We start from the raw sequence: 26,341 nt of genomic DNA, 5'->3' as shown, positions 1-26,341 counted from the left end.
GTCCATCTCTCTCTCTCTCTCTCTCTCTCTGCTGGCTTTACCACCTAGTCCATCTCTCTCTCTCTCTCTGCTGGCTTTACCACCTAGTCCATCTCTCTCTCTCTCTCTCTCTGCTGGCTTTACCACCTAGTCCATCTCTCTCTCTCTCTCTCTCTCTCTCTCTCTGCTGGCTTTACCACCTAGTCCATCTCTCTCTCTCTCTCTCTCTCTCTCTGCTGGCTTTACCACCTAGTCCATCTCTCTCTCTCTCTGCTGGCTTTACCACCTAGTCCAGTCCAGCTCACCTAGTCCATCTCTCTCTCTGCTGGCTTTACCACCTAGTCCATCTCTCTCTCTCTGCTGGCTTTACCACCTAGTCCATCTCTCTCTCTCTCTCTGCTGGCTTTACCACCTAGTCCATCTCTCTCTCTCTGCTGGCTTTAGCACCTAGTCCACTCTCTCTGCTGGCTTTAGCACCTAGTGAATCTCTCTCTCTCTCTCTCTCTCTGCTGGCTTTACCACCTAGTCCAGGGCTCTCTCTCTCTCTCTCTCCTGCTGGCTTTACACCACCTAGTCCATCTCTCTCTCTCTGCTGGCTTTACTACCTAGTCCATCTCTCTCTCTCTGCTGGCTTTACCACCTAGTCCATCTCTCTCTCTCTCTCTCTCTGGCTGCTGGCTTTACCTAGTCCATCTCTCTCTCTCTCTCTGCTGGCTTTACCACCTAGTCCATCTCTCTCTCTCTCTCTCTCTGCTGGCTTTACCACCTAGTCCATCTCTCTCTCTCTCTCTCTCTCTCTGCTGGCTTTACCACCTAGTCCATCTCTCCTCTCTCTCTCTCTCTCTGCTGGCTTTACCACCTAGTCCATCTCTCTCTCTCTGCTGGCTTTACCACCTAGTCCAGCTCTCTCTCTCTCTCTGCTGGCTTTACCACCTAGTCCATCTCTCTCTCTGCTGGCTTTACCACCTAGTCCATCTCTCTCTCTCTCTCTGCTGGCTGTACCACCTAGTCCAGCTCTCTCTCTGCTGGCTTTACCACCTAGTCCAGCTCTCTCTCCCTGCTGGCTTTACCACTAGTCCATCTCTCTCTCTCTCTCTCTCTCTCTCTGCTCTCTCTCTCTCTCCTCTCTGCTGGCTGTTACCACCTCTCCTGCTGCTCTCTCTCTCTCTCTCTCTCTGCTGGCTTTACCACCTAGTCCATCTCTCTCTCTCTGCTGGCTTTACCACCTCCATCTCTCTCTGCTGGCTTTACCACCTAGTCCATCTCTCTCTCTCTGCTGGCTTTTCCACCTAGTCCATCTCTCTCTCTCTGCTGGCTGTTCCACCTAGTCCATCATCTCTCTCTCTCTCTGGCTTTACTCCATCTCTCTCTCTGCTGGCTTTACCACCTAGTCCATCTCTCTCTCTCTCTCTCTCTGCTGGCTTTACCACCTAGTCCATCTCTCTCTCTGCTGGCTTTACCACCTAGTCCATCTCTCTCTCTCTGCTGGCTTTACCACCTAGTCCATCTCTCTCTCTCTCTGCTGGCTTTCTCCACCTAGTCCATCTCTCTCTCTCTGCTGGCTTTTCCACCTCTCTCTCTCTCTCTCTCTCTGCTGGCTTTACCACCTAGTCCATCTCTCTCTCTCTCTCTCTCTGCTGGCTTTACCACCTAGTCCATCTCTCTCTCTCTCTCTGCTGGCTTTACCACCTAGTCCATCTCTCCTCTCTCTGCTGGCTTTACCACCTAGTCCATCTCTCTCTCTCTCTCTGCTGGCTTTACCACCTAGTCCAGCTCTCTCTCTCTCTCTCTGGCTTTACCACCTAGTCCATCTCTCTCTCTCTGCTGGCTTTACCATCTAGTCCATCTCTCTCTCTCTCTCTCCTGCTGGCTTTACCACCTAGTCCATCTCTCTCTGCTGGCTTTAGCACCTCTCCATCTCTCTCTCTGCTGGCTTTAGCACCTAGTGAATCTCTCTCTCTCTCTCTCTCTGCTGGCTTTACCACCTAGTCCATCTCTCTCTCTGCTGGCTTTACCACCTAGTCCATCTCTCTCTCTCTGGCTGGCTTTACCACCTAGTCCATCTCTCTCTCTCTCTCTCTCTCTCTCTGCTGGCTTTACCACCTAGTCCATCTCTCTCTCTCTCTCTGCTGGCTTTACCACCTAGTCCATCTCTCTCTCTCTCTCTGCTGGCTTTACCACCTAGTCCATCTCTCTCTCTCTGCTGGCTTTACCACCTAGTCCATCTCTCTCTCTCTCTCTCTGCTGGCTTTACCACCTAGTCCAGCTCTCTCTCTCTCTCTCTCTCTGCTGGCTTTACCACCTAGTCCATCTCTCTCTCTCTCTGCTGGCTTTACCACCTAGTCCATCTCTCTCTCTCTCCCTGCTGGCTTTACCATCTAGTCCATCTCTCTCCCTCTCTCTCTCTCCCTGCTGGCTTTACCGTCCTAGTCCATCTCTCTCTCTCTGCTGGCTTTAGCACCTAGTCCATCTCTCTCTCTGCTGGCTTTAGCACCTAGTCCATCTCTCTCTCTGCTGGCTTTAGCACCTAGTCCATCTCTCTCTCTGCTGGCTTTAGCACCTAGTGAATCTCTCTCTCTCTCTCTCTCTCTCTCTCTGCTGGCTTTAGCACCTAGTGAATCTCTCTCTCTCTCTCTCTCTCTCTCTCTCTGCTGGCTTTACCACCTAGTCCATCTCTCTCTCTCTCTCTCTCTCTGCTGGCTTTACCACCTAGTCCATCTCTCTCTCTCTCTCTCTGCTGGCTTTACCACCTAGTCCATCTCTCTCTCTCTCTCTCTCTCTCTGCTGGCTTTACCACCTAGTCCATCTCTCTCTCTCTCTCTGCTGGCTTTACCACCTAGTCCATCTCTCTCTCTCTCTCTCTGCTGGCTTTACCACCTAGTCCATCTATCTCTCTCTCTCTCTCTCTGCTGGCTTTACCACCTAGTCCATCTCTCTCTCTCTCTCTGCTGGCTTTACCACCTAGTCCATCTCTCTCTCTCTCTCTCTCTGCTGGCTTTACCACCTAGTCCATCTCTCTCTCTCTCTCTCTCTGCTGGCTTTACAACCTAGTCCAGCTCTCTCTCTCTCTGCTGGCTTTACCACCTAGTCCATCTCTCTCTGCTGGCTTTACCACCTAGTCCATCTCTCTCTCTGCTGGCTTTACCACCTAGTCCAGCTCTCTCTCTCTCTCTGCTGGCTTTACCACCTAGTCCATCTCTCTCTCTCTCTCTCTGCTGGCTTTACCACCTAGTCCATCTCTCTCTCTCTCTCTGCTGGCTTTACCACCTCCATCTCTCTCTCTCTCTCTCTGTCTCTGCTGGCTTTACCACCTAGTCCTCTCTGCTGGCTGTTCTGCTGCTGGCTTACCACCTAGTCCATCTCTCTCTCTCTCTCTCTGCTGGCTTTACCACCTAGTCCATCTCTCTCTCTCTCTCTCTGCTGGCTTTACCACCTAGTCCATCTCTCTCTCTCTCTCTGCTGGCTTTACCACCTAGTCAATCTCTCTCTCTCTCTCTCTCTGCTGGCTTTACCACCTAGTCCATCTCTCTCTCTCTCTCTCTGCTGGCTTTACCACCTAGTCCATCTCTCTCTCTCTCTCTCTCTCTCTGCTGGCTTTACCACCTAGTCCAGCTCTCTCTCTCTCTCTGCTGGCTTTACCACCTAGTCCATCTCTCTCTCTGCTGGCTTTACCACCTAGTCCAGCTCTCTCTCTCTCTCTGCTGGCTTTACCACCTAGTCCAGCTCTCTCTCTGCTGGCTTTACCACCTAGTCCAGCTCTCTCTCTCTCTGCTGGCTTTACCACCTAGTCCAGCTCTCTCTCTCTCTGCTGGCTTTACCACCTAGTCCATCTCTCTCTGCTGGCTTTACCACCTAGTCCATCTCTCTCTCTCTCTCTCCCTGCTGGCTTTACCACCTAGTCCATCTCTCTCTCTCCCTGCTGGCTTTACCATCTAGTCCATCTCTCTCCCTCTCTCTCTCTCTCTGCTGGCTTTACCACCTAGTCCATCTCTCTCTCTGCTGGCTTTAGCACCTCTCCATCTCTCTCTCTGCTGGCTTTAGCACCTAGTGAATCCATCTCTCTCTCTCTCTGCTGGCTTTACCACCTAGTCCATCTCTCTCTCTGCTGGCTTTACCACCTAGTCCATCTCTCTCTCTCTGCTGGCTTTACCACCTAGTCCATCTTTCTCGTCTCTCTCTCTCTCTCTCTGCTGGCTTTACCACCTAGTCCATCTCTCTCTGCTGGCTTTACCGCTCTCCATCTCTCTCTGCTGGCTTTACCACCTAGTCCATCTCTCTCTCTGCTGGCTTTAGCACCTAGTCCTCTCTCTCTCTCTGCTGGCTTTACCACCTAGTCCATCTCTCTCTCTCTGGCTTTACCACCTAGTCCATCTCTCTCTCTGCTGGCTTTACCACCTAGTCCATCTTTCTCTCTCTCTCTCTCTCTCTGCTGGCTTTACCACCTAGTCCATCTCTCTCTCTCTCTCTCTCTGCTGGCTTTACCACCTAGTCCATCTCTCTCTCTCTCTCTGCTGGCTTTACCACCTAGTCCATCTCTCTCTCTGCTGGCTTTACCACCTAGTCCATCTCTCTCTCTGCTGGCTTTACCACCTAGTCCATCTCTTCTCTCTCTGCTGGCTTTACCACCTAGTCCATCTCTCTCTCTCTGCTGGCTTTTCCACCTAGTCCATCTCTCTCTCTGCTGGCTTTAGCACCTAGTGAATCTCTCTCTCTCCCTGCTGGCTTTACCACCTAGTCCATCTCTCTCTCTCTCTGCTGGCTTTACCACCTAGTCCATCTCCCATCTCTCTCTCTCTGCTGGCTTTACCACCTAGTCCATCTCTCTCTCTGCTGGCTTTAGCACCTAGTGAATCTCTCTCTCTCCCTGCTGGCTTTACCACCTAGTCCATCTCTCTCTCTCTCTCTGCTGGCTTTACCACCTAGTCCATCTCTCCATCTCTCTCTCTGCTGGCTTTAGCACCTAGTCCATCTCTCTCTGCTGGCTTTAGCACCTAGTGAATCTCTCTCTCTCTCTCTCTGCTGGCTTTACCACCTAGTCCAGCTCTCTCTCTCTCTCCCTGCTGGCTTCACCACCTAGTCCATCTCTCTCTCTCTGCTGGCTTTACTACCTAGTCCATCTCTCTCTCTCTGCTGGCTTTACCACCCAGTCCATCTCTCTCTCTCTCTCTCTCTCTCTCTGCTGGCTTTACCACCTAGTCCATCTCTCTCTCTCTCTCTCTGCTGGCTTTACCACCTAGTCCATCTCTCTATCTCTCTCTCTCTGCTGGCTTTACCACCTAGTCCATCTCTCTCTCTCTCTCTCTCTCTCTCTCTCTGGCTTTACCACCTAGTCCATCTCTCTCTCTCTCTCTCTCTCTCTCTGCTGGCTTTACCACCTAGTCCATCTCTCTCTCTCTCTGCTGGCTTTACCACCTAGTCCATCTCTCTCTCTCTCTGCTGGCTTTACCACCTAGTCCATCTCTCTCTCTCTGCTGGCTTTACCACCTAGTCCATCTCTCTCTCTCTCTCTGCTGGCTTTACCACCTAGTCCATCTCTCTCTCTCTGCTGGCTTTACCACCTAGTCCATCTCTCTCTGCTGGCTTTAGCACCTAGTGAATCTCTCTCTCTCTCTCTGCTGGCTTTACCACCTAGTCCAGCTCTCTCTCTCTCTCTCCTGCTGGCTTCACCACCTAGTCCATCTCTCTCTCTCTGCTGGCTTTACTACCTAGTCCATCTCTCTCTCTCTCTCTCTCTCTGCTGGCTTTACCACCTAGTCCATCTCTCTCTCTCTCTCTCTCTCTCTCTGCTGGCTTTACCACCTAGTCCATCTCTCTCTCTCTCTGCTGGCTTTACCACCTAGTCCATCTCTCTATCTCTCTCTCTCTCTGCTGGCTTTACCACCTAGTCCATCTCTCTCTCTCTCTCTCTCTGCTGGCTTTACCACCTAGTCCATCTCTCTCTCTCTCTCTCTCTCTCTGCTGGCTTTACCACCTAGTCCATCTCTCTCTCTCTCTGCTGGCTTTACCACCTAGTCCAGCTCTCTCTCTCTCTGCTGGCTTTACCACCTAGTCCATCTCTCTCTCTGCTGGCTTTACCACCTAGTCCATCCCTCTCTCTCTGCTGGCTGTTACCACCTAGTCCAGCTCTCTCTCTCTGCTGGCTTTACCACCTAGTCCAGCTCTCTCTCCTGCTGGCTTTACCACCTCTAGTCCATCTCTCTCTCTCTCTCTCTCTCTCTCTCTCTCTCTCTCTCCTGCTGGCTTTACCACCTAGTCCAGCTCTCTCTCTCTCTGATGGCTTTAGCACCTAGTCCATCTCTCTCTCTGCTGGCTTTACCACCTAGTCCATCTCTCTCTCTCTGCTGGCTTTACCACCTAGTCCATCTCTCTCTCTCTCTCTCTGGCTTTATTCCACCTAGTCCATCTCTATCTCTCTGCTGGCTTTTCCACCTAGTCCATCTCTCTCTCTCTCTGCTGGCTTTACCACCTAGTCCATCTCTCTCTCTCTGCTGGCTTTACCACCTAGTCCAGCTCTCTCTCTCTCTCTCTCTGCTGGCTTTACCACCTAGTCCATCTCTCTCTCTGCTGGCTTTACCACCTAGTCCATCTCTCTCTCTCTCTCTCTGCTGGCTTTACCACCTAGTCCATCTCTCTCTCTCTCTGCTGGCTTATCCACCTAGTCCATCTCTCTCTCTCTGCTGGCTTTTCCACCTAGTCCATTTCTCTCTCTCTCTGCTGGCTTTACCACCTAGTCCATCTCTCTCTCTCTCTGCTGGCTTTAGCACCTAGTCCATCTCTCTCTCTCTCTCTGCTGGCTTTACCACCTAGTCCATCTCTCTCCTCTCTCTGCTGGCTTTACCACCTAGTCCATCTCTCTCTCTCTCTCTCTCTGGGCTTTACCACCTAGTCCAGCTCTCTCTCTCTCTCTGCTGGCTTTACCACCTAGTCCATCTCTCTCTCTCTGCTGGCTTTACCACCTAGTCCATCTCTCTCTCTCTGCTGGCTGTACCACCTAGTCCAGCTCTCTCTCTGCTGGCTTTACCACCTAGTCCAGCTCTCTCTCCTGCTGGCTTTACCACCTAGTCCATCTCTCTCTCTCTCTCTCTCTCTCTCCTGCTGGCTTTACCACCTAGTCAAGCTCTCTCTCTCTCTGATGGCTTTAGCACCTAGTCCATCTCTCTCTCTCTGCTGGCTTTACCACCTAGTCCATCTCTCTCTCTCTCTCTGCTGGCTTTACCACCTAGTCCATCTCTCTCTCTCTCTGCTGGCTTTTCCACCTAGTCCATCTCTCTCTCTCTGCTGGCTTTTCCACCTAGTCCATCTCTCTCTCTCTCTGCTGGCTTTACCACCTAGTCCATCTCTCTCTCTCTGCTGGCTTTACCACCTAGTCCATCTCTCTCTCTGCTGGCTTTACCACCTAGTCCAGCTCTCTCTCTCTGCTGGCTTTACCACCTAGTCCATCTCTCTCTCTCTCTGCTGGCTTTACCCACACCTAGTCCATCTCTCTCTCTCTCTGCTGGCTTTACCACCTGGTCCATCTCTCTCTCTGCTGGCTTTACCACCTAGTCCATCTCTCTCTCTCTCTCTGCTGGCTTTACCACCTAGTCCATCTTTCTCTCTCTCTCTCTCTCTCTGCTGGCTTTATCACCTAGTCCATCTCTCTCTCTCTCTCTTTACTCTCTCTCTGCTGGCTTTACCACCTAGTCCAGCTCTCTCTCTCTCTGCTGGCTTTACCACCTAGTCCATCTCTCTCTCTGCTGGCTTTACCACCTAGTCCAGCTCTCTCTCTCTCTCTGCTGGCTTTACCGCCTAGTCCATCTCTCTCTCTCTCTGCTGGCTTTACCACCTAGTCCAGCTCTCTCTCTCTCTCTCTCTGCTGGCTTTACCACCTAGTCCATCTCTCTCTCTGCTGGCTTTACCACCTAGTCCATCTCTCTCTCTCTGCTGGCTTTACCACCTAGTCCATCTCTCTCTCTCTCTGCTGGCTTATCCACCTAGTCCATCTCTCTCTCTCTGCTGGCTTTTCCACCTAGTCCATCTCTCTCTCTCTCTGCTGGCTTTACCACCTAGTCCATCTCTCTCTCTCTGCTGGCTTTACCACCTAGTCCATCTCTCTCTCTGCTGGCTTTAGCACCTAGTGAATCTCTCTCTCTCCCTGCTGGCTTTACCACTTAGTCCATCTCTCTCTCTCCCTGCTGGCTTTACCACCTAGTCCATCTCTCTCTCTCTCTCTCTCTCTCTCTGCTGGCTTTACCACCTAGTCCATCTCTCTCTCTCTGCTGGCTTTAGCACCTAGTCCATCTCTCTCTCTGCTGGCTTTAGCACCTAGTGAATCTCTCTCTCTCCCTACTGGCTTTACCACCTAGTCCATCTCTCTCTCTCTCTGCTGGCTTTACCACCTAGTCCATCTCTCTCTCTCTGCTGGCTTTAGCACCTAGTCCATCTCTCTCTCTGCTGGCTTTAGCACCTAGTGAATCTCTCTCTCTCTGCTGGCTTTACCACCTAGTCCAGCTCTCTCTCTCTGCTGGCTTTACCACCTAGTCCATCTCTCTCTCTGCTGGCTTTAGCACCTAGTGAATCTCTCTCTCCCCTACTGGCTTTACCACCTAGTCCATCTCTCTCTCTCTCTGCTGGCTTTACCACCTAGTCCATCTCTCTCTCTCTGCTGGCTTTAGCACCTAGTCCATCTCTCTCTCTGCTGGCTTTAGCACCTAGTGAATCTCTCTCTCTGCTGGCTTTACCACCTAGTCCAGCTCTCTCTCTCTGCTGGCTTTACCACCTAGTCCATCTCTCTCTCTCTCTCTGCTGGCTTTACCACCTAGTCCATCTCTCTCTCTCTCTGCTGGCTTTACCACCTAGTCCATCTTTCTCTCTCTCTCTCTCTCTCTGCTGGCTTTATCACCTAGTCCATCTCTCTCTCTCTCTCTCTCTCTCTGCTGGCTTTACCACCTAGTCCATCTCTCTCTCTCTCTCTCTGCTGGCTTTACCACCTAGTCCATCTCTCTCTCTCCCTGCTGGCTTTACCACCTAGTCCATCTCTCTCTCTCTCTCTGCTGGCTTTACCACCTAGTCCATCTCTCTCTCTCTCTCTCTCTCTGCTGGCTTTATCACCTAGTCCATCTCTCTCTCTCTCTCTCTCTCTGCTGGCTTTACCACCTAGTCCATCTCTCTCTCTCTCTCTCTGCTGGCTTTACCACCTAGTCCATCTCTCTCTCTCCTGCTGGCTTTACCACCTAGTCCATCTCTCTCTCTCTCTCTCTCTCTGCTGGCTTTACCACCTAGTCCATCTCTCTCTCTCTCTCTCTGCTGGCTTTACCACCTAGTCCATCTCTCTCCCTCCCTACCCCTCTCTTTCTCCATCTCTACATCCCCTTTTCTCTCACCCTCTTTACTGACTGACTGGGGCTCCATCATGTTCTCTTTTTCGCTCACGTCCCTCCATATTCACTGACTCAAGCGCTCCTCTTCTCTCTCGAAAAGCGCACCACTGTCCAGAGACCACCATAATTCACTACTTCACATTATCCACACTATTGCAGTGTCTTTTAAATAAACAGCAGGGCATGCACATTTCAAGCCAGGCCTCACCCCAGGTTTATTCTGCTGAACAGGTTGCTTTCCTGTCTCTGGGGTGTTTTAGAGGGGCGGACCAGGGAGAGTGCGTTAGCAGTGGTTCCCGTGCCCTTTAACAGACTGAGCCGTGCCCTGTAGGGAGTGTAAAATGGCTTCGTAATGGCACATTAACGACGAATGGAACCATTCACATTAAGGATGTAATTTGATGCATGGGGATTTCAAATGGAGTGAAATGCACAATTGTAAAACAAATAAAATGTTTAGTTAGAGGAAACATAATGTAGACTACCCCCCTACTTGTTGGTGTTCTGTGCTGCTCTGATGGTGGGACATTTTTACATTTGTGTCATTTAGCAGACAGTCTTATCCAGAGCGTCTAGGTTTAAGTGTCTTGCTCAAGGGCACATCAACACATTTTTCAGTCGGCTTAGGGATTCGAACCAGCGACCTTTTGGTTACTGGCCCAACAATCTTAACCTCTGGGCAATCTGACACCCAATAAACTTACGGATATATCCCTTCAAAGGAATCAAGGTTAAACACAGACACAACAATGTAGACATAGGAGGACCTGAGGACCTGAGCCCTAGGACCATGCCCCAGGATTACCTGACATGATGACTCCTTGCTGTCCCCAGTCCACCTGGCCGTGCTGCTGCTCCAGTGTCAACTGTTCTGCCTTCTTATTATTCGAACATGCTGATCATTTATGAACATTTGAACATCTTGGCCATGTTCTGTTATAATCTCCACCCGGCACAGCTAGAAGAGGACTGGCCACCCCACATAGCCTGGTTCCTCTCTAGGTTTCTTCCTAGGTTTTGGCCTTTCTAGGGAGTTTTTCCTAGCCACCGTGCTTCTACACCTGCATTGCTTGCTGTTTGGGGTTTTAGGCTGGGTTTCTGTACAGCACTTTGAGATATCAGCTGATGTACGAAGGGCTATATAAATAAATTTGATTTGAATTTGATTTGATAGGCAATTGGCCATGTAGCTAGACTAATCTATTACAACCAGCCAGTCAGATGAGGCCACAGGTTGTGTAGTGCATAAATGTGGTGCTGAAAATACACCATTGTGGTTGTAATCCTTGGCCAGGCTGGGTCAGATGTATTGCTAATTAACGTCTGTGTGATACAGAGCCCCTAGTCTGGCTGCTATCATCAGGCCATGCTGGCTGGCTCTCATTAAGGTTGAGTGTGTGATAGGGCCCACGCTGGCATCAATCTTAGGGGATGCTACTGTAGAACTGTCACATTGAGCTGCATTCAGTCTGGCAGACACTGATGTAGCCTGTCACTGTGATCAATCAGTGTTTAATCAGGGCTGTAATAATCACACAGGGGGGGGCATTACTTAACACAATCAGAATCACATTCACACATTATAAACAAACACACAGACCTTTACAGTTAATTAGACACACACACACACACACACACACACACACACACACACACGGCTCCAGCCTCACATATAGGCTACACAGACTTTTCAAATATTCAAATGCATTTACATTTAGAATCTGACGCTCACACAAATGCAATCTGTTATTCACATGTGTAAATCAATTTCAAATGTACACAAATACACATTGACACTATTACTAGAATGGAAAAACACATTTGTGCTTTCTCTTTTGTGTCGTATTCTATTCTGTTCCAGTTCCATCCGTCACATCACACTGACGCCCATGTTCCCACAATCCTCCCTGCGGTCATTCATCACAATGTCACTCAAACTCTGGTCCCTGTTGTGTCATGGTAATGCTCCAGTGTGTGTGTGTGTGTGTTTCTATTTCTGTGAATCTTTTTGCCTTGGTAGAAGGATATATATTTTTCCTGACAAAGGAAGGGGCAGAGTGGAAAGAGAAAGAGAGAGACCAAGGAAACAGGCAGTGGGCAGAGATGACAGTACATTCTCTTGTAGACTGTCAACATGATTCAGATTCAGAGTGTTTAACAGTCACATGTACAGGGTTGTTAACAGTCACATGTACAGGGTTGTTAACAGTCACATGTACAGGGTTGCAGGTGTGATTGCAGGGTACAATGAAAATCTTAGGCTCCAAGCTCCAACATTCTCCCTGACACAGGTCAACTTGGCCAGGTCGCAGTTGCAAATGAGAACTTGTTCTCAACTAGCCTACCTGGTTAAATAAAGGTGAAATAAAATAAAAAATAAATAAAATAAACTGAGAGTCACAAGACAAGAATAACTCAAAAGCCACTGAGAGTATATTACTCGCTAATGTTCAGTCTCTGGACAATAAAGTAGACAAGCTCAGGGCGAGGATCTCCTTCCAGAGAGACATCAGGGAGTGTAACATACTCTGTTTCACAGAATCATGGCTTTCTCCGGATATACTGTCCCCGTACATACAGCCAGCTGGGTTCTCAGTACATTGCGCAGACAGGAATAAAGAAATCTCCGGGAAGAAGAAAGGCGGGGTTGTATGTTTCATGATTAACTACACACGGTGTGATTGTGATAACGTACAGAAACTCAAGTCAATTTGTTCATCCGACCTAGAATACCTCAGAATCAAATGCCGACCGTATTACCTCCCAAGATAATTCTCTTCGGTTATAGTCACAGCCAAACTGGAACCCACATATCCTGAGGCCGCATTTATAGTAGCTGGAGTTTCTCATCAAGCTCATTTGAGGAAAACACTTCCAAAGTTCTATCAACACATTGACTGTAGCACTCGCGCTGCTAAAACATGCAGCTCAGCCTGTCCGTCATATTTCAGTTTCATTTTCCGTTGAGAAGATTTGAGTTTTTCTTTCGCCAGTACACCAGCCCTATACAACTTCAACCTAATACCATTTGCATAGTCAATAAGGTTCCTAGGTGGTTCCTCAGGCAAACAACCATCCTGCAACAAAGCTAAAGGCCCACGCAACTTATGACCAAACACTAAGTCATTTGGGCTAAACCCTGTGCTTTCCTGCACTACTTCACGAGCAGCTAGTAACAGCCAAGGTAACCCCTCCTCCCAATCTGTAGACAGTTCTGTACAGTATGCACGAAGCAAGGATTTTAAAGTTTGATGAAAACGTTCCAAACCTCCCTGGCTCTGGGCATGGAACGCAGAAGACTTGTTGTGTTTAACTTTAAGCGGTTTTGAGAACCTGAGCAAATAAATGGGAGGTAAAGTTAGACCCCAGATCTGACTGGATGATTTTTAGAATCCCAAATGTTGAAATAAATTGAGTTAACACTTTAACTACTGATTTTGAAGTTATGGTACGCAAGGAAAAAGCTGCCGGATATCTAGTTGCTTGACACAGAACAGTTAATAAGTAGCTATGACCTGACTTGGACCTTGGTAAAGGCCCAACACAATCGATAATAAGATGCTCAAAACGTTGCCCTACGGCTGGTATTGGATACAAAGGTGCTGGCTTTCCAACCTGGTTTGGCTTGCTTGTGCGCTGACACGTATCACAAGTTTTAATAAACTGAGCTACCATCCCGCTTTAAACGTGGCCAGAAAAAAAAAAAACGACGTATGCGATCATAAGTTGTATGAACACCCATATGACCTGCCACATCACCATGTGATGTTTGCAACACTTTATTTCGCAAAGTAGTAGGTACAACTATTTGAAAGACTGGTTCTCCTAGACCCTGATCATAGAGTGGAACCCATTTGCTGACCAACAGCCCATCAAGAAGAAAATAACACTGAGCACTATTCCTCACCACTGAATCAGGAACAACTTTATCAAACAGATCAGCCAAGGTAGTATCGGCCTTTTGCTCAGCCATTAACGAATCTCTAGAACTAGTCAACTGTTCTGTCTGGAGTTTGACTGGCAACTCAAGACTTTCTGGCTTACTCGCAATCTCCTTACGAGAGGCAGCGCGGGTAACCGCACAAACTGGAAATACCTCAGGAGACATACAGTTTAGATCCGGCGATTCCCTTGCAGGTGACACTGAAGGTTGCTTCTTACAGATGTTTAGTTTGCTATCTGCCCACACCTTACTACCTGCCAAGTAATTCCCCCAAAATCATGTGGACTCCCTCTACTGGCAACTGGGGTCTAACACCAACATCTACATCACCCTCTACCAGACCACATTTTAGGGTAACTTCATGTAAAGGACAAGATAATGGAACTAAACCCATACCACATACCATTACACAACTGCAATTATCAGACTCTTTAGAGAACGGCAAAACAGATTCCAGAATAAAATAATCTAAAGCTCCAGTGTCTCTTAAGATCTTGATTGAAACGTTTTGGTTGCCATCTACCAGGAACACTACACCATCTGAAATGAAGGCTGAAAAATCACAGAGGGAAGACTGAGAATCAAACTCTACGAGTGGCTGAAAAAGCTCACCCTGGTGGTCAGAGGCTGTAACAGGAGCTGCCGTCACAGCAGGTTTAAATTGACCTTACTTTTTTATTTAAGCAGAGGACAATCTTTCCTCCAATGTCCTTCAACTTAACAGTAGCGACGGGTATTAGCATTAACCGGTGCTTTAAGATCTCCAGACCCAAACTTCTGTTGAGGCCTTTGGAAAGAAGCCCCAGAAAAAGGTGACCTACTATTCCTAGGAGTAAAGTTATTTTTATAGTACATGTCACTGTTTGACTCAAACGGCTTTTATGTGTTAGCCTGTACTCATCTGCAAGGATTGCTGCATCACTTGGAGACTTAAAATTATGTTCATTCATGTATGTAGCAACCTGGTCAGACACAGAATTTTTTGAACTGTTCTAACACAATCAAATTAGATAGTATTTTTGAGGGACTAACTTCAGAAGCTGTACACCAACAATTAAATGCAGAAGTCAAATCACAGACAAACTCAGAATTAGGTTTGTGAATCTAAATTTTTCTGTAACAAAAACGTTGACGATATGCCTCTGGCACAGGCTCGTAGACCTTCAGAACTGCTGATTTAAGTTTAGCAAAAATGTTACTGTCAGCTACACTCAGTGCTGCAAAAGCCTCACGTGCTTTACCGGTAAGTACACATTGCAACAACATAGTCATGTCCAAATCTGACCAAGCTCTAGCTTCCGCAATACGCTCAAATAAAGCAAAGTATGTGTCTGGATCTGGTCTATTAGCATTTCTCAATTGCTCTCTCTCTAACTGCATTTGCAACAGCTCCTTCTGCTGCTCAAAAGTTAATGAAGGGCTAGACTGAAAACCCACACCCTCACTACTAGCAGACTGACCCCAAAAAACACCCATTTCTCTAAGACCCTGCTTTAACTTCTTGGATATAGGGGGCGCTATTTAAATTTTTGGATGAAAAACGTTCCCGTTTTAAACAAGATATTTTGTCACGAAAAGATGCTCGACTATGCATATAATTGACAGCTTTGGACTGATGTTTCCAAAACTGCAAAGATATTGTCTGTGAGTGCCACAGAACTGATGTTACAGAAAAAAAAAACAGATAAAAATCCAATCAGGAAGTGCCGCATTTTTTTAAACCGCCTCATGCCAATGACTCCTTATATGGCTGTGAAGGAGCTAGGAGTCAGCTTACGTTTTCCACGTTTTCCCCAAGGTGTCTGCAGCATTGTGATGTATTTGTAGGCATATCATTGGAAGATTGACCATAAGAGACTACATCTACCAGGTGGTCGCTTGGTGTCCTCCGTCGCAATTATTGCGTAATCTCCAGCTGCAGTATTTTTCCGTTTGCTTCTGATGAGAAGCCAACTGCCACCACTGATAGATTATCGAATAGATATGTGAAAAACAACTTGAGGATTGATTCTAAACAACGTTTGCCATGTTTGTCGATATTATGGAGCTAATTTGGAAAAAAGTTTGGCATTGTAAGTGACTGCATTTTCCGGTCTTTTTCTTAGCCAAACGTGATGAACAAAATGGAGCTATTTCGTCTACACAAATAATATTTTTGGAAAAAATGAACATTTGCTATCTAACTAAGAGTCTCGTCATTGAAAACATCCGAAGGTATTCAAAAGGTAAATGATTTTATTTGAATGCTTTTCTTGTTTTTGTGAAAATGTTGCTGCTGAATGCTAGGCTTAATGCTATGCTAGGCTATCAATACTCTTACACAAATGCTTGTGTAGCTTTGGTTGAAAAGCATATTTTGAAAATCTGAGATGACAGTGTTGTTAACAAAAGGCTAAGCTTGTGTTTCAATATATTTTTCATTTCATATTTTCATGAATAGGAAACGTTGCGTTATGGTAATGAGCTTGAGGCTATGATTACGCTCCCGGATACGGGATTGCTCGACGCTAGAGGTTAATCTAGTTTTAACAGTCTCTTTTAAAAAATCAAACCATCTCAATCTGATAATGTTCAGCAATTTCAATTAACTGCTCCTTAGTACACAACTCTAAGGCTACCTCTGAAGGAACTTGAACAAAACTACTCAGAATGGAAGACATTTTCCTCAACCAACACAACTATTACAAATGCTCCAAAAAAAACACAACTCACCTGCTGTCAGTCTGGGTTCAAGGACAGGAGCCACACCCCACTATCCTCCAAAAACCACTAACTAACTGGTCCTGGTTTTCGTGCAGTCACATGTGGTGGGGTTTTATGCACACAAAACCAGTGGAGTGGAAAAGACAACCAGAAACTGGCGCCCCCCCCATAACCATGGAGGTGCTCCCGAGCCGATCCAGGGGAAAGGGAAAGGGATGCTCTACCCACGTTCACTGCCACTTAAAACAAAAACACCACGAGCCTCCTATTGACACTCGCTGATAAGCCTGAACAGGAGAGGACTCCCACCTGAACAAAACCCAGAAAAACCCAGAGTGAATTGCTAATCAAATGTAGCTACCAAGCTAACTAAACCAAAAGAACACATGGCTCTCAACGCTCTCTTCAACAATATTGGCTCAACCAAAACATCCCCTCAAACAAAAAAATGTGGCAATCTGAACTAAACTAACCCAAGTTAACTACAAAACAATAATCAAATAAGCCAAATTACAAATAAACAAACATATCAATAAGACAAAGACAATCTAGACAAAACCTTAACCAACTATAAAAAAAATGTTAAAGTAAAATAAAATACTAAAGTAAGACTAAAGTACAATTAACTTTAACTTACGGACGAGCCCCCACTTGTCACAGGCCGGCTCATAGCCTGTGGCAAAAATGAGGGGATGCGAACAACAGGTATAGGCCAAACGTGCTTCTACACCTGCATTGCTTGCTGTTTGGGGTTTTAGGCTGGGTTTCTGTACAGCACTTTGAGATATCAGCTGATGTACGAAGGGCTATATAAATACATTTGATTTGATTTGATTTGATCAAAAAGGTTCTTTATTATAAACCAAAACTATTTACTTTAAACAAAGAAAAAGGAATGAGGTGTGAAAGTATCATAATGTAAGGTGTATGTAAAGTGCAGGGATGCGTGAATCTGTGTGTGTGAATGACTGAGTGAAAACTATGCAAAACTACAAAGGAACAAACACAACAGGATCATACCTGGAGGAGCAGAGAGAGTGATTGGTGAAGCAGCAATTTAAATACCCTGAGCCCAGGTGACTCCAATCACTAACGACCCTCTTCTACCTGCAGGAGGAACCGCCCCTGCACTGCAGAGGAGGAGCCATGACACTCCATTTTGCTCATACCTCCCTATAGGCAGAAACTCAAACAGGAAGTACCCGTGCTAAGGTCTATTCAATGCTGGTCTGACCAATCAGAATCCATGCTTCAAGATTGTTTTGATCACGCGGACTGGGATATGTTCCGGGTAGCCTCTGAGAATAACATTGATGTATACACTGACACGGTGACTGAGTTCATCAGGAAGTGTATAGCAGATGTTGTTCCCACTGTGACCATTAAAACCTACCCAAATCAGAAATCGTGGATAGATGGCAGCATTCGCGCAAAACTGAAAGCGCAGACCACTGCATTTAACCATGGCAAGGTGACTGGGAATATGGTTGAATACAAACAGAGTAGTTATTCCCTCCTTAAGGCAATCAAACAGGCCGAACGTCATTACGTTCATTACATTAGACAATTTGGGGTCGCAATTCAATGGCTCAGAGACAAGACGTAAGTGGCCGGGTCTACAGCCAATCACAGATTACAAAGGGAAAATCAGCCACGTTGCGGACACTGACGTCTTCCTCCTGGACAAGCTAAACACCTTCTTTGCCCGCTTTGAGGATAACACAGTGCCACCTGACATGGCACGCTCCCAAGGACTGTGGTCTCTCCTTCTCTGTGGCTGACGTGAGTAAGACATTTCAACTTGTTAACCCTTCTTAAGGCTGCTGGGCCAGACGGCCTCCTTAGCTGCGTCCTCAAAGCATGCGTGGACCAGCTGGCTAGAGTGTTTACGGATATATTCAATCTCTCCCTATCCCAGACTTCTGTCCCCACTTGCTTCAAGATGTCCACCATTGATCCTGTACCCAAGAAAGCAAAGTTAACTGAACTAAATTACTATCGCCCCGTAACTCTCCCTTCTATCATCATGAAGTGCTTTGAGAGGCTAGTTAAGATTAATTTCACCTCTAACTTACCCGACACCCTAGACCCACTTCAATTTGCATACATACCCAATAGATCCTGGCGATTGCAATCGCCATCACACTGCCCTATCCCGCCCCCAGGTGGTGAAGGTAGGAAACAGCACCTCCACATCGCTGATCCTCATCAAAGGGGCCCCACAAGGGTGCGTGCTCAGCCCCCTCCTGTACTCCCTCTTCACCCATGACTGCGTGGCCAAGCATGCCTCCAACTCAATCATCAAGTTTGCAGAAGACACAGCAGTTGTAGGCCTGATTACCAACAATGACGAGACAGCCTACAGAGAGGAGGTGAGGGCCCTGTCAGAGTGGTGCGAGGAAAATAACTTCTCCCCCAACGTCAACAAAACACAGTGGAGAAGGTGAAAAGCTTCAAGTTCCTCAGCGTACACATCACAACGATCTGAAATGGTCCAGCCACACAGACAGTGTGGTGAAGAAGGCGCAACAGCATCTCTTCAACCTCAGGAGGCTGAAGAAATTTGGCTTGGTCCCTAAGACCCTCACAAAGTTTTACAGATGCACAATTGAGAGCATCCTGTCGGGCTGTATCACCGCCTGGTACGGAAACTACACTACCCGCAACCGCAGGGCTCTCCAGAGGGTGGTGCCGTCTGCCCAACGCATCACCAGGGGCACACGGCCTGCCCTCCAGCACACCTACAGCACCCGATGTCACAGGAAGGCCAAAAAGATCATCAAGGACATCAACTACCCGAGCCACGGCCTGTTCACCCCGCTACCATCCAGAAGGCGAAGGTGCATCAAAGCTGGGACCGAGAGACTGAAAAACAGCTTCTATCTCAAGGCCATCAGATTAGCCGGCTATCACTAGCCGGCAACCACTCTTTTACTCAACCCTGCACATTAGAGGCTGCTGCCCTATATGCATAGACATGGAATCACTGGCCACTTTAATAATGGAACACTAGTCACCTTAATAATGTTTACATCCTGCCTACTCAATTCATATGTATATACTGAATTCTATTCTACTGTATATTAGTCAATGCCACTGACATTGTTCGTCCAAATATTTCTATACAGTACATGTCAAAAGTTTGGACACCTATTCATTCAAGGATTTTGCTTTATTTTTTACCTTTTTCTACATTGTAGAATAATAGTGAAGACATCAAAACTTTGAAATACCACATATGGAATCATGTCGTAACTAAAAAAAAGTGTTAAACAAATCAAAATATTTTTCCACGATGACCCAACACACCTCCAGGCTGTGTAAGGGCTATTTGACCAAGAACGAGAGTGATGGAGTGCTGCATCAGATGACCTGGCCTCCACAATCACCTGACCTTAACCCAATTGAGATGGTTTGGGATGATTTGGACTGCAGAGTCAAAGAAAAGTAGCCAACAAGTGCTCGGCATATGTGGGAACTCCTTCAAGACTGTGCAAGGTTGTCATCAAGGCAAAGGGTGGCTACTTTGAAGAAACTCAAATATAAAATAGATTTTGATTTGTTTAACTTTTTTGGTTACTACATGATTCCATATGTGTTATTTTATAGTTTTGATGTCTTCACTATTAATCTACAATGTAAACAACAGTAAAAAATAAAGAAAAACCCTAGAATGAGTAGGTGTGTCCTAACTTTTGACCGGTACTGGATTTCTTAACTCCATTATTTTACTTTAGATTTGTATGTATTGTGAACTGTTAGATATTACTCCACTGTTGGAGCTAAGAACACAAGCAATTCGCTAAATCCGCAATAACATGTGCTAAATATGTGTATGTAACCAATACAACTTGATTTGAAGAAACATCACTAGTACATAAATCACTACAGGGACTAGCAAGTTTGACTACAGAACATTCTTAGGTCAATATTTACACCCAAAGGATCCAACAGAGTTAACAGGAAATTACATATTGTCCAAAAGAGATTCCCAAAAGATTACTAGGTTACAGATGCACCATTGAAGAATGACTAATTCCTGACAGAATTATAAATGAGTCACTGAAACCACCCCAATAATACCAGGGAATGTGTCCCGAGATGAAAAACCAAGATATGATTCCATCTGTGACTACAAAACTGGGCGACCTGGAAGCCTCAACTCAGACGATCTACAAGCTGCCAGTATGCTAGTTTAGACAGAGATATTCTCCTTTAATGACAAGAATGATTACACTGCTCAAAGGGAAGCTCATCAAAGCAGATCAGAGCCTAAAGGCATGTCTACAGCAGTGCCTGTGTGTGTGCTACGGCTCTATGGCTACAAGACAAAAAGCACTGAGGAAAACTCATTAGCAGCAACCTGTGCATATACTACAGCCTGTGCATGGTCTGGAGAATGTGTGGGCTACAAACTGTAGCTGGGCAAGAGCTGTAACTGGGCAAGAGCTGTAACCGGGCAAGAGCTGTAACCAGGCAACAAGAGCTATAACTGGGCAAGAGCTGTAACTGGGCAAGAGCTGTAACCAGGCAAGAGCTGTAACCGGGCAACAAGAGCTATAACTGGGCAAGAGCTGTAACTGGGCAAGAGCTGTAACCGGGCAAGAGCTGTAACCGGGCAACAAGAGCTATAACTGGGCCACAAGAGCTGTAACTGGCCAACCAGACCTGTACGTGGACAAGAGCAGTAACTGGTCAACAAGAGCTGTTACTGGTCAACAAGAGCTGTTACTGGTCAACTAGAGATGTCCCTGGGCAACTAGAGATGTCCCTGGGCAACTAGAGATGTATGTGGATAAGAGCTGTAACTGGGCAACTAGACCTGTATGTGGACAAGAGCAGTAACTGGGCAACAACAGCTGTAAGTGGGCAACAACAGCTGTAAGTGGGCAACAACAGCTGTAAGTGGGCATCAACAGCTGTAAGTGGGCAACAACAGCTGTAAGTGGGCAACAACAGCTGTAAGTGGGCAACAACAGCTGTAAGTGGGTAACAACAGCTGTAAGTGGGCAACAAGAGCAGTAACTGGGCAACAACAGCTGTAACTGGCCAACAAGAGATGTAACTAGCCAACTAGAGCTGTATGTGGACAAGAGAAATAACTGGGCAACAACAGCTGTAGCTGGGCAACAACAGCTGTAGATGGGCAACAACAGCTGTAGATGGGCAACAACAGCTGTAGCTGGGCAACAACAGCAGTAACTGGGCAACAACAGCAGTAACTGGGCAACAACAGTTGTAACTGGCCAACAAGAGCAGTAACTGGGCAACAACAGTTGTAACTGGCCAACTAGAGTTGTAACTGGGCAACAACAGCTGTAACTGGGTAACAAGAGCAGTAACTGGGCAACAAGAGCTGTCATTCCATGAAATCTGAAATTATATCACATGTATTCAGCCCAAAGACAAACTACCATATTTATGGGGACTATCAAGAGACCTGTAGAACAGACTGTCAAAACCCCAAGAGCTATCCTGTGGATGAAATAAAGATAACAATAGCAGGACAGCTGCAGAGTGTGTGCTTGCAGTACACAATCACTAAAAAACAACCTGTAGATGGAAGTACAAAAATATCAGGAAACAGCATCAGCTACCAACATACATCAAGTCAACTCAGAGGGAAAAAACCTCTACCGGCCTTTGAAAACTTGTAGACCATATCACAGAACACACATTAACACTTGACAGACAAAGCCTTCTGAGTGAGAGACTCAACTGCGCTGCAGTAGCAGCAGATCTGACCTGTGCCAGACCTGAGCAAAGACAGGGAGACTATGAGTAGACTTACAATTTTGAAGTCTTTGTGACTGCACTCCTGGCCTTGGTATCGGCAGTAGAGCATCATCTCCTTAAGGTCGTGGCCCACCCTCTCGGTGAACTCACGCATGCTGAAGGGCTTGGGCCTGTAGGCGGTGAAGTTGGCCTTGTCTGTGAGGAAGGCCAGGACGTGGGGCTCGGCCAGCTGGGGCTCAGGGATCCTCAGGTGGACGTCCAGCAGGGCCAGCAGCTCCCCAGCGTGGTACAGGTCATTGCGGGACAGGCGGCTGAAGCGGTAGGCGTTGAGGTTGCACACGGTGACGGCAGGGAACACCAAGCTGCCCGACATCACAGCATCCACGCTCGTCACATGGGGGTAGGAGAGGAAGTAGGCCAGGCGCTCGGCACTCTCCAGGGCCAGAAGGCCCAGGCAAGCCAGCAGAGCGGCGGCCCAGAGCAGGCGGCGAGGTGTTGGCCGGCCGTAGGGGAAGATGAAGCGCAGGCCGTGGAGCGTGCTGGTGTGGGAGAAGGCCTGCCAGGAGGACGGGTGCTGACTGGAGCTCTCATGGCTCCCCTCACTGCCACAACTCTCCTTTAGGTCCATCATGACCCCTCCGGTCCCACAGACAAGGGCGCCCCAATACACAGAAACCTACAGAGACACACACACACAGAGAGAGAAAGAGAGGCAATGCAATGAGAGCCCTGAACTACCACCTAGAAAAGGAACACAATCACATGTTCAGTTCGCACAGAGAAAGAGAGAAAGAGGAGAGGGGCATACACACCTGCAGCACAGAAAGAGTGACAGAGACACAGAACAAAATGAAGCAACCCAGAGAGTTAAGCCAAAGACAGACCTACAGACAGAGAGAGAGGAAGAGCACATGAGGCAGAGATCTTCACAACCCCCAAGTCCTTACTCCAGATAGAAAAGAGAGCGTGAAGAATAGAAAGATGCACCCCCAGGGCATCCCTTCCTTCCGCGCCTCCACTCTTTCTCTGTCCCTAGTTACTCTGGATGCCAGCCTCTCTGTGCCTGAAACCCCCCCCCCACCACTCCTCCAATTTCCCCCCTCTCCTTCTCTCAGGGACCGTTTTCGTTGTCAGGATCCCAGAGGTAAGTCCACTGTGACACAGAGTGAGAGAGTCATTTAAGCCACGAGCCAATCAAAGCCACATCTGTGTATTCAGTGTCCCCACTTCACACACACACTCAACTCTCTGGATCTCCCTGTGCGACTAATGACAAGCCTAAGCACCTCTTGTTCAGCCTAGCGAGATGACATCCAGCCTGTGTGTGAGTGTGTGTGCACGTGAGAGAGAAAGGGAGAGAAGGGGAGAGAGGGGGGGAAGGGAGGGATGGAGATAGAGCCGCTGATGATCAGCGCCGCCAGTTTGTCGCGCATGCCGATCCAAAGTCCTCCCGTTCTCCTCTGGCCAGACACATCCGCTGATTCCGCTCTCCCTCCGCTTCCCAGCTCATCCATGGAGCCAGTGAACAACAGTGGAGCCAGAAGAGATGCACACGCTTACACAAGCTCGCGCAGAGAGAGAGAGAGAGGATAGAGCACACACAAACACACTCCTCCTCTCCACAGTGAAGTCTCTTATTGAATCTGCTTCTGTTTTTCTTTCCCTCTTGCTCTCATTTTTCTTTTCCGCCCGCCTGTTTTCATATCCCCCATCTCACCCCTAACCAACTGACGGATGGATGCAGGACGCAGATTGTCAGGGAGACGGATGGTTAGGGAAAGGTGGAGGAGAGAGATCACGCATGAGGAGTGGTGGAGAGGGGTGGTTACGGAAAGGTGGAGGAGAGAGATCACACATGAGGAGTGGTGGAGAGGGGTGGTTAGGGAAAGGTGGAGGAGAGAGATCACGCATGAGGAGTGGTGGAGAGCGATGGTTAGGGAAAGGTGGAGGAGAGAGATCACACATGAGGAGTGGTGGAGAGGGGTGGTTAGGGAAAGGTGGAGGAGAGAGATCACACATGAGGAGTGGTGGAGAGGGTGGTTAGGGAAAGGTGGAGGAGAGAGATCACGGAGGAGTGGTGGAGAGGGGTGGTTAGGGAAAGGTGGAGGAGAGAGATCACACATGAGGAGTGGTGGAGAGGGGTGGTTAGGGAAAGGTGGAGGAGAGAGATCACACATGAGGAGTGGTGGAGAGGGGTGGAGGGAAAGGTGGAGGAGAGAGATCACACATGAGGAGTGGTGGAGAGGGTGGTTAGGGAAAGGTGGAGGAGAGAGATCACACATGAGGAGTGGTGGAGAGGGTGGTTAGGGAAAGGTGGAGGAGAGAGATCACACATGAGGAGTGGTGGAGAGGGGTGGTTAGGGAAAGGTGGAGGAGAGAGATCACACATGAGGAGTGGTGGAGAGGGGTGGTTAGGGAAAGGTGGAGGAGAGAGATCACGCATGAGGAGTGGTGGAGAGGGGTGGTTAGGGAAAGGTGGAGGAGAGAGATCACGCATGAGTGGTGGAGAGGGGTGGTTAGGGAAAGGTGGAGGAGAGAGATCACACATGAGGAGTGGTGGAGAGGGGTGGTTAGGGAAAGGTGGAGGAGACACACATGAGGAGTGGTGGAGATGGATGGTTAGGGAAAGGTGGAGGAGAGAGATCAATGAGGAGTGGTGGAGAGCGAGGTTAGGGAAAGGTGGAGGAGAGAGATCACGCATGAGGAGTGGTGGAGAGAGACAGAAGGAGGGGGGGCAATGAGAGGGGAAGCAGGAGGAAGACAGAAAGTCTCCACTCCCCCACTGATAACAAACACTGCATTTTGTGCCCAGCAGGCAAGGACTGCACAGAGATATCACACAGAGAGAAGTAATGCAGAGACATAACCCCAAATGTGTTCTGTGTATCCCTGTGTATGTGTGTTAGCGTGAGTGAGATATATCACAAAGAGTCTGTATGAGAGAACTTGTGTGTTGAAGCTACACTTGACCCAGAGATATGTAACAGTGTGTCGGTAGAGGGGGTGGCAGGGGTATAGTGTGGAGAGAGCAGGGCTACATGTGCCAAGTAATACAAGGAGACAAGGGGAGACCGAGGGGGACTGAGAAGAGAAAGGAGTGTGGCTATGTGTGCAAAAAGAGACGAAGAGACGATCGAGGGAGAGGAAGAGCATAGTAAATGGAGAGGGCTACAAATTTGATGAAATAGAAACAGACATGGAGTTAGGAGCTTTGGAGTGGTGAGAGCATGTATGGTGCTAGCCAATAAGAAGATAATTATAAACTGGTTGGTTTGAGCCCTGAATGCTGATTGGCTGACAGCCGTGGTATATCAGACCATATACCACGGGTATGACAAAAATGTAATTACATTGGAAACCAGTTTATAATAGCAATAAGGCACCTCAGAGTTTTTTTGTATATGGCCAATATACCACGGCTAAGGGCCGTATCCAGGCACTCCACGTTATATCGCGAATAAGAACAGCCCTTAGCCGTGGCATATTGGGCAAAAACGACACCCACTTAGGCCTTATTTCTTAAATATAGTCCTCTACACAGGGCCAGTTCCAGGCATAAGCAACATAAGCAGGTTTTGGGAACTCAGTTGGTGTCTCATCTGACTGAGAATCAGAACAGTAAAAGTTTGCATCATCTGTTTCTCTCTTGTTTTGTCAGTCACTGAGAGTCACACAATTAGCAATGTAAGCTAACAATTTTTACATTTTAATGTCCAGATTGACTTACAGTTAGTGCATTCACATTAAGTTAGCTAGGTGGGACAACCACATATCACAGTCATAGTAAGTACAGTTTTCTCAATAAAGTAGCTGTCAGAAAAGTCAGAGCTTGTGAGGGGGAAAGAAAGTCAAGTGCGAGTGTTAGTTCATGAACGTGTTTTTGTTGTTGTGGATGTTTTCAGAAGATGGGCAGGGAATCTGCTGTCCTAGGATGGGCAGGGAATCCGCTGTCCTAGGATGGGCATGGAATCCGCTGTCCTAGGATGGGCAGGGAATCCGCTGTCCTAGGATGGGCAGGGAATCTGCTGTCCTAGGATGGGCAGGGAATCTGCTGTCCTAGGATGGGCAGGGAATCTGCTGTCCTAGGATGGGCAGGGAATCCGCTGTCCTAGGATGGGCAGGGAATCTGCTGTCCTAGGATGGGCAGGGAATCTGCTGTCCTAGGAAGGGCAGGGAATCTGCTGTCCTAGGATGGGCAGGGAATCTGCTGTCCTAGGATGGGCAGGGAATCCGCGGTCCTAGGATGGGCAGGGAATCTGCTGTCCTAGGATGGGCAGGGAATCTGCTGTCCTAGGATGGGCAGGGAATCTGCTGTCCTAGGATGGGCAGGGAATCTGCTGTCCTAGGATGGGCAGGGAATCTGCGGTCCTAGGATGGGCAGGGAATCTGCTGTCCTAGGATGGGCAGGGAATCTGCTGTCCTAGGATGGGCAGGGAATCTGCTGTCCTAGGATGGGCAGGGAATCTGCTTCAGGGAAGCTGGTTCCACTATTGGGGTGTCAGGACAGAGGGGAGCTTGGACTGGGCTAAGGGGGAGCTGCCCTACCACAGGGGTGGGAGGTCCAAGAGACCGGAGGTGACAGAACAGAGTACAACGGGTTGGGGTGTATGGTTTGAGCATA

General features: G+C 47.9%; 1 protein-coding gene across 1 annotated transcript in view; it reads right to left on the bottom strand.

The window, feature by feature from the left end:
* Positions 1-23,514, bottom strand: part of LOC112237214 (acid-sensing ion channel 2) — a 564,722-nt gene extending 541,208 nt beyond the window's left edge. The window contains exons 1-2 of the mRNA XM_042307187.1: positions 23,007-23,514; positions 21,776-22,396 (exon numbers count right to left, since the gene is read on the bottom strand). Of these exons, the coding sequence (XP_042163121.1) occupies positions 21,776-22,351 (576 nt within the window). The 5' untranslated portion in view covers positions 22,352-22,396; positions 23,007-23,514. The remainder of the gene's footprint in view (positions 1-21,775; positions 22,397-23,006) is intronic.
* Between the last annotated feature and the right edge of the window lie 2,827 nt (positions 23,515-26,341).

The sequence above is a fragment of the Oncorhynchus tshawytscha genome, linkage group LG27 (genome assembly GCF_018296145.1).
Source record: "Oncorhynchus tshawytscha isolate Ot180627B linkage group LG27, Otsh_v2.0, whole genome shotgun sequence".
Lineage (NCBI taxonomy): Eukaryota > Metazoa > Chordata > Actinopteri > Salmoniformes > Salmonidae > Oncorhynchus > Oncorhynchus tshawytscha.
Note: the sequence above shows the minus strand (reverse complement) of the source record. Positions and strands in the feature narration are given on the sequence as shown.